This window comes from Asterias rubens, chromosome 5 (assembly GCF_902459465.1).
Source record: "Asterias rubens chromosome 5, eAstRub1.3, whole genome shotgun sequence".
NCBI classification, from domain to species: domain Eukaryota; kingdom Metazoa; phylum Echinodermata; class Asteroidea; order Forcipulatida; family Asteriidae; genus Asterias; species Asterias rubens.
The window spans coordinates 20,103,595-20,112,556 of NC_047066.1; the positions used below are offsets into that span (position 1 = coordinate 20,103,595).

The window sequence follows — 8,962 nt, forward strand, 5'->3', positions numbered from 1 at the left end:
GCACTACAACTAACTGTGCGTTGTACAAATTGACCGAACGCAAGTTGTGTGGGAACTTTTTCATTTATATGCCACTGATGGAATGCGAGATTTTCCTGCGGAAATTGTTGTTCAATTGTCGGCATATTTGGGACACGTAATCAGAAGAACATTTCCGTCAAGCTTTTGAATCCAGAATCGTCGAGAAATACACAGGAAAACCAGTGGGACTGAAACTTGTTGATGTGTGTGTATGCACAATCGTGCTTGAGTGACTATCGACTTTCCGTGACATTCATTGTGCACCAACTCCCAACGATTGACCGTTTAGTGAACATAATTGACAGTTCGGATATTGGTGCATGCAAGGACCGCTGTTCGGTGTTCGGTGCTGTGGAAAACTCGGTGCAGAAACCTGCTTAAAAGTGACTGAAAGCGCCATGTGAAAGTTGAAAAGTTCATCCAAGGTGAACCTAACATTTATCTTAAACGGTTACTATGGTTTAAATGATGTGACAATTCGCTAATAATACTTGTAATTTCGCAATGTTTGTGAGACGTTTTCTATCGTGAAAAAATTGTAACTCGACGTGGTTCACACGGTGTGTGGGGACAATTTATCGCATCATGATCTCACACGAAAAGCTTCTTGAATTTTGGATAACAACTGTAATCGGCTGATTATTGCTATGCAGCACAGATCAAGTGTGAACTCTAGATAATAGTGATTGCTTTACAACCGATTTTCACGTTGCCTAATGGGAATTTTATTACGGCTGATAAAGCTTTCGGAATTTCTGACAACCATGGCCAAGGGACATACACTGCCGGGGATCGGCGCCGCGTGACGGCTCGTTTGCGTGATGTTTGCACCGGATCACCTGCAGTCTGCCCCGCACGATCAGCAGCACAACACCGCGGTGATGACCGGTAACCCCAGCATTTGTGGGCCAGACTTCGGCGTGCGGTCGGTGACAGGCGCCGGAGGCTACCAGGCCCGTGTTGCTCAGTCGTACCACGGGGGAGGTATGGATGCTAGCTCGGGCTTCAATTCATACAGCACCACAGCAAGCACCGTGGACAGTATGAAAGGATTTGAATGCACTGCTTTGGACAGTGGCTTGCTGAACTCAGGTGGGAATAATTCTAGTGGTGGAATCGATGGGCAAATGTACATCACACCGAACAGAACTATGATGACTACAAATTCCACTAATATGACTTACAATGAATATGGACAGAATCATTCCAATGCAGAGGGCTTTGGAAGTCAGATGACTCGGTCACATGCCTACAACAACCAATACATGTCCAGTGCATCTTACAACAGGCAAACTCGAGGTGTGCACGGGATCAACAACACTTCAGTACACCAACACTCTCTGAACTCTGACTATTCTACTGACAGTATGACAAGACGAATGTCGGTTCCTGCTGCGGAAAACAATGCAGCTACCCAGAGTTATGCACGAGCAAATTCCTACCCAACAGGAACACCATATGCTGAGAACTCCCTGACTCAGTTTCCTTCAACAAGTCAATCATATTCCATTGGTGGCTACAGTCAGACAAACTTTCCAGAATTAGACTCCGCCGTTCCAGCAAATATGGCGGCAACTGCGCAAATGAACAGGAGGCAGCAAGTTAACAGTTACCAACAATCTTATGCATCAGGAACTGTGAAAAAAACGACCTACCCAACAGCTGCTATGGGTAGTGGCAATGAAGGCTGGGGAGATTCAAGTTACCCAGTGCAGCAAAAGTTTCCATCCCATTCTTCCATGGCAAAGACACATTCCGTTGAGTCGGGGGAAAGTAGCAGTATGTACCCCCAATATCAGCATGGGACACAGAATACGGCAACCATGCAAGGAATGCAATACACCAATGCAAGACTGCCTGGATACACGTCTTCCAATGCTGAAATGACTGCAAATCACTACTCCTCAGCGACTAACATAACTGGTATGTGCACACCCACCTCTACTTCCATGACGACAAGTAATAAATTTTCAAAAACTTTTTCAGGAATGAGCCAGCAGTCAAGACAAAACATGTCTTATAGTCAAATGCCAGTTGGTCATATGAGAACTGTAGGATACAAAAATGTTGCGGATTCACAAGCCACAGCCATGGGCCAATCCAATGTTGCTGGTTCGTCTCAAAGATTAAGACATTATGGACCAATGCCTACTCAAGCTCAAAATGCCCAGAATATGCTTTATAGGAACTATAATCATTCTGAGAATTCGGTAAACAGTGGTAATTCCGCAGTGGCTCATAACGTGCATGAACAGTACCAACATTATGACCAATATGGTGGGGCTACACGACACGACAGAATGCGTTCACTAGATGGGAGATTTGTGAGCAGTGCTTCATCAGCACATACGGGTGTGGGAATGCCGACCAGTTTGTCCATGCAAAACACAAACCAAAGACCTTTTGAACCACCCGCCCATCAGCAGACCACTACCGGTACTGGTCATTCGTCCACTGGCAGTGCCAATCTGTCGTATTATAATAACAGAACTAAACCTGATGCATTTAGCCCAACATCCATGCAGACAGCGGTTGGCTGTCAAGAAAGCTTTAACCATACTTATCCTGAGGGTCAACAGCGGTTCAATAGTTCGGTTAACAACTCCAATGTAATGAGCCATTCAAACTGCCCCCCTGCTTATCAGATTCAGCAGAACGATCCAGTTCAGTCGGAGGCAGATATTCGGAGAAATATGATTTTCAGCGCCGAGTTGGAGAAATTAGCTCGTCTTTCAAGGGACCCGATGGCCGATGAATTTCCAGGTAGTGTTGGGACAGTTGGGGTAACTTCTCAACCGCAAGAAACCGTCCAAAATCTTGGACAAACTGTTCGAAATCCCCATTATCCAAGCACTGCAAGTGGGAACATGGGGCAGACAATGTATACCAACCAGGGACCAAATTCGTCTGAAAACAGTAAAACTGCAGTTCAAGGGAAAAGTTATCAAACCCAGGCTGCTACTGCTCCACCTGTTAGTGTACCCACGAACCACAGCGCAAAACTGACAACCCAGCAGCCAACAGTGCAGGAATCATGTGCCGTGATTCTGTCTGCACCATCCACACCCAGTTCTACCGCAGGTAATACACAACAAACTTCTCCTGATTCAAACTCCACCCGCCCTGTCCGAACTTCGACCCAAACAAATCAGAATCCAAGTGCCCCGGCTCCTGCCCCAGTTCCTTCACAAGAGAAGGGAAAAGAATCGCAAAATGCAGTACAGCAACTCCAACGGTTGACGCAGTCGCTCAAAGAGAAAAAAGATGACGGAACAAAAACATCTCAACACATGGAATATTTGATCCACAACAATGAAAGTAGCTCCTCTATGGGTGGGCAGAATTGCATTGCTGCTTTATCTGCTGCATGTCGTAATATGATCGCTGATATGGATAACTCGGTTCCAAAACTCACCCCTACTACTCACAGCCCCATTGCAATGAAATCTTATATGGATAACCCAGGGAGTGGCATGGGACAAAAGTATGTTTCCACGCCTCAGAATCAAACTTCTTACGGTACTCAAATAACTGACCAGATGTATTCTCCAGCTAATGCAACCGGGCAGACTATCTCCCCACCGTTAGTTTCAATGGGTGAGTCATTTGGATCCCCTCCCTACAACACATCTAATGTACCACAAGACTACCAAACACAGTTCAGTGATTTCCTTGAGCAAAGTGTACCCATGCAAATGAACACCAGGAGACCGGAAGAGAAACCAAGAAAAAAGGGCAAACGCAAAAAGTCTGATGAAGTCAATGACATGACCACAGCCAGTACTATCGGCCCCAAGAAAAGGCGTGGGAGAAAAAAATCATCCCAAAACCCGCTTAGTGTGGAGTCGTTGGACCATCCCAATTCGCTTGACAATCTAAATGTTTCCACACCAATGAGCGAAGGACAGTTGCCATTGGTTGAGGAAAGTCCAAACCGCTCAGCCACTCACACTCCCAACATAATGTCAAATTCATGGAGGACAAATGACTCAAAATATACGAGTTCTGAGCTAATGCCTGGTTTGTTAACTAGCCAACAAACGCCCTCAGTTGATAGTGACAGCGTTGCGCAAGACTTTTTAGACAGTGTGTTTTCTCCTGACACCACTATGTCTGTCACGAACCAAGAAGCTGTTGACTCGTTTAGTCAGCTAACGAGTGTGAACCAGTCCCATCATTCTCCAGCGTCGTCTTTAACGTCACAGCAATCCATGAATGAAACTGCATCAACAGGGTCCTACTCCTCACAAGGTGGGCTAATGGCTCGAAATAATCAGTGTTATCAAACCGATTGTATCGACCAATCCAAACTGGCCACTTACTCAAATCAGCAAATGAAATCCTTGAAAATGTCGCACGGAACTGTGTCTTCTACGGGGGACTCGGTATCCAACCCCGTGTCGACATCCAGTGACACGACGGACGCGAACAGCGAGAAAAGCGCTCAAGAAGAAATCCACCCGCTTGAAATTCTGCAGGCCCAAATTCAATTGCAGAGACAACAATTCAATTTGAATGACTCACGCCCGTTGCCTTTGAAAACTGCCCTGAAAAAACCAGCCGGCGTTAACCCTGCCAAAAAGACTGGTCCGTCCACGATGGTGCAAGGAGAAGTCGATGTGAATGTGTTAATGGCAGAGGAGGACTCGACATGGTATCTGCCGAATGAACAACCTAAGGAACCAGAAGTGCCTTGGGAGAACACCCGGAAGAACACTAAAGGTAAGGACAGTTCGACTGTCTTTCCTTGGGACTGGTTTGCGTCATGACACCAACTCCAATGCTAAAACGGCCCACAATCATCAAGGATCAAACTTTCTCTTTATAACCCGGATACTTTTGAAATGCTGAAAAACTCAATTTCATTTTGACGATTGTGACCTTATCACAGTGAAAGACTCAGTGGAAATATTGAAGGCGCCATGATGCAGACCAGTAACCTTTTTTTTAAAGATTAATAATTGTAAAATTATTAAAGATGCACAATCTGTTCTTATCGACAAAGCTTTGAGCTCTTTTCGTCTCATGAAATTTTCTAAGTACCTGTTCAACCCATCCCGTGGTTATCTAAACTTGTGTAAGTTTGTTCTCATTATTGTGAGAATTTATTCATTGGGGATTCCAAAGCAGGATATTTTGCAAAATGTAATGCATACATTTATGTGATATGATGATATTTCCAGTATGACATTCAAAACAAACAGATTGTGCATCTTTAGTCTTTATTCTGATGTTTTTTTTTGTGGTTTTGTTTTTATGTTTTTAAAAACTATGGAACTAACTTGTATCAAAGGTCAATGTAAATACGTTTGTAGATTTTGAATTTCTGAATATTTTACATATGAATCTGTGACTTAAGATTTGAAGGTTTTATACTTGAAAGTCTTATATTGAAGGTTTTAAACATGAAATAATTAAGTTATTCTTAAACGTGCATGTTGTTTGTGGAACAGTGAATTTTAATTGCAATTTATAAGCAATTAATGCTGAAATGAGAAGACTTACTTTGCAATGCGAAAAGCAGATTTTGTTGCATTTTCTTTACCAGAGCTTTAAAATTATGGTTTCAGTCTGTGTCTTTTTGCACAACTTCCTTTTTTATTTGATTGGTTACATTCGTATTCACACTGATTAAAAAAAAAACTTGCAACAAAACTTGTCAACAAAGATAAAAGTAAAAGACCTCTCACTTAAGTCACAGTCACTGGAGCTTTAAATTGTGGTTTAAGTCTGTGTTTTCTGCACATTTTCCTTTTTGATTTATTCAATTACATTCATATTTCCTCTGATGTTAAGAAAAACTGCAACAAAAGTTAAAATGTCCATTGCGCGTCCACATTTTCACAAGTCACTAGAATTGGGGCATAAACTTTAAAATGTTCAACAACATTCTCGTACTTTTACTCTATCTACGGTCAGTGCTTCCCAAAGCCCAAATGTCACCTTGAAATTTAATAAGTAGATGCATGAGATTTGTGCCTTAGGTGTTGTAATCCTTTCTTAGTAGACTCCTGTCTAAAGTGAAGTCCTATCTTGAATCTACTGACAGTACACAAAGCACTTGTAGCCACAAGGCTTTGTCAAAACATTCCTAACACTGGGTCACTTGTTTGACTTCCTGTCGGCCTACCAGAATTTCAACTTGAAGTCAAAGTTCTTGACCATTTAGGCAAACTATATTGTGATGTCGTTTCTCATATCGTGATGTACAATGTATGATTATAGAGAATATTTTACAGAAGTTATTAGGCCTTACCAGTGACTATTTTGCAATTTTTATTTTTTAATTCTTTTTTTTAAACAACAAATTAGGCAACCTTTTTGTTTTCAGAACTAGGCCTGTAGCGATTATATTTTTAATAACGCTCCACCTCAAGTTTGTCAAAATCTGCTACTAAAGTTGGTTAATCTTTTATTGACTCAGTACTATTACATGTTGGTGGGTTTTCATTGCTGGTGAACACTTTTTGAAATTTTGTTTTAGACAGGCTCTTACAAAATATGCCTTGTATGAGCTTAATATTGTACTATTTTTCTCTACAATTATAGTCTGTAAATTTAAGCTATGGTCTGTAAATTTAATGTTATAATATAAATTGTCTTTTTTAAATGAAATAAGGTGAAAATCGCTATACTTTTCCCACAGTAAAAATGAAAACATGTCCAGACAACGTCTGATTTCTGAAGTTTATAAAGCAGTTATTAACCAATGGATATTTTTGACACTATATGATGATGACAATGTGAAAAGGGTGAATCTGTCCCAACTGTCACTGAAAATCTTTTTCTTCAGAAATGCTTTAGAAATGACAGTGAAATAGGTTTGATTTGGATCGGTGTATCGGTAAAAACAAAATATTAATACAGGGCTCAAGTTTTAGAATGGACTGCAGGCCAGTGGTTTTAGCATTGGGCCAGTAAACTCATGACTCGACAAGTTCGGCGGTCTAGTATTTGTATTCAGTTGTTGACTGTCAGTCTGATTAGTATAATTTGGTTGATTATTGAGAATTTGTATTCATAAAGTATGGAGATGAATCTCTCTTAGTGCTTTTTCAAACTAAAACAGTTCAACTGTTTTAAAAAACAGTGACGCATTTTTTCTTCTAATTTCAATCCGGTCTTGTACATAAAATGGGAGACTTTCTGGGACGATAGAGGGCAGCAGACTTACCGGGTAAATCCATTGTTCTCAGAATTATGCGCATGTTCAGAACTACGTAAACAATGGAAATTTACCCGGTATGTCTGCTGCCACCTAGCGTTGGAAAGTCTCCTATTCTGGTCCAGTAAATTTGTTGAGCTAAAAGCCCTGCGGTCTTGGGTTTTCCTCCCAAATTCAAGTTTTTGTAATTTTCCTTATCCCCAATGCAAATTTTAAATGTTATTTTTGAAAACTGGATGAATTTGTGGACTAAATGACTGATGATGGGAACACTTGAAGGTTTAAATTAAGAAATACTGTTTACTTATGAAAAACAGTTCATTGTACACGTAATGTAAACAGGAAGTAAACATGCACTCGCTAAGCATTGTGTTGTAACTTTAGCTTCCTCATTTGACCACAGGCACAATATTGACTGTGTTGTTTATGTTTGTCAGAGCTTTGGTTTTTTTTCAACAACAACAAAATTCAAAACTGTTTGGTTTAGTTTTTAAAGTTTGCTGTTCTATGTAAAGACAATCTTTTTATGGTTCTTTTTTTAAATTTTTTATATTTATTTGAAGCGACTCTTATAAAGCATGATTTTAAAATCTTTATTTTATGAAGATGGCCCGGATAATAAGAAGTTTTTTGTTAATAAATAAAATGGAAAGAGGGTTACAAAACTAAATTATTTTGTCAGGACTTGTCTATGGAGACTTTGATTTAGAATAAATATCTTACTCTTGAATTGTAATAAAAAAATAGTCAGTTTTAAATAGCTCAAATTTAAATAGAAATGCACATGTAAGAAATTGCGAGATGCAATCCTAAACTGTGTGCACGTAAAATATTTTAGAAATTAGTTTGCCAGAAGAATGCAACTATAAAGATTTGTCATGTAAGTTCCCCAAGTCCAAATACTCCAAGTCACTTATTGTAAATAATAAGCACTAGCAGCTTCAAAAGCAAAGAAGTCATTATATTTTCTGAAACCTTTTCAGATTGCGAGAACAAATAATAAGAATAGTAATGAGGAATGGGAGTGTCTATTTATTATTATATATTTTGTGATAATTATCTATAGAATATTTAGACATTTTTTAGAACTCAGAATCTGTACAATTGATCACTATACCAGTGTGGTGTTTGTGTTCAGAGTAAAATCAAAATTCAATTTCTTTGTTTCAAATAAACCTTTGAAGGAGGTAGTGATAATTGTTGGTCTGTTTGACGCAATCAGTATGGAGGCCATTGCCTTCTATACAAACAAGTTAGTATTTTTGACGGTCAGTTTCTGAAGCTTTCTAATGGTACCCACCTATTCATTTTTATAGGCCATCGTCCCCTTTAACAATAATTAACTATCAACATATAGGTCAGGGTTGGGAAAACCCAAGCTTAATTTCGGAGTCCAGTGTCCCAGATATTGTGGTAATGGTCCCACTAAAATTTTAAGGGCCATGTACCAGAGATTTATGTTTATGATCGGCATTTAATGATTAGTGTATTCAATACACTCACTACACACCCTTTGGAATTCCCTGCAGACTAGTAAAAGTCAATTTTGGAAAATTGGCAAGAAACAAAGCGTAAATCATAGCCTGGATCCTTCATAAATCACCCCATGAGAGAAAGAAAGCTCCCTTTACTTAAGGTCTGGGGAACTTGTCGTGAACTGTGTGTGAAGTATTATGAATATAGTTTGAACTACATTTGTTAGGATTAGCCCTTGGCTTTATTTTTGTTCTTTCACTTGCCGGCGGTGGGGAACAGAATAAGCTTGCCTTTTTTACA

The 8,962-nt window shown here is 39.9% G+C and overlaps 1 protein-coding gene across 1 annotated transcript; it reads left to right on the forward strand.

Moving 5' to 3' along the window:
• Nucleotides 1-5: 5 nt before the first annotated feature.
• Nucleotides 6-7,165, forward strand: LOC117290576 (flocculation protein FLO11-like). Its single transcript, XM_033772032.1, has one exon. It carries the CDS (start codon nt 843-845, stop codon nt 4,788-4,790), a length of 3,948 nt encoding a protein of 1,315 aa, XP_033627923.1. The 5' UTR covers nt 6-842; the 3' UTR covers nt 4,791-7,165.
• The last annotated feature ends 1,797 nt before the right edge of the window (nt 7,166-8,962 follow it).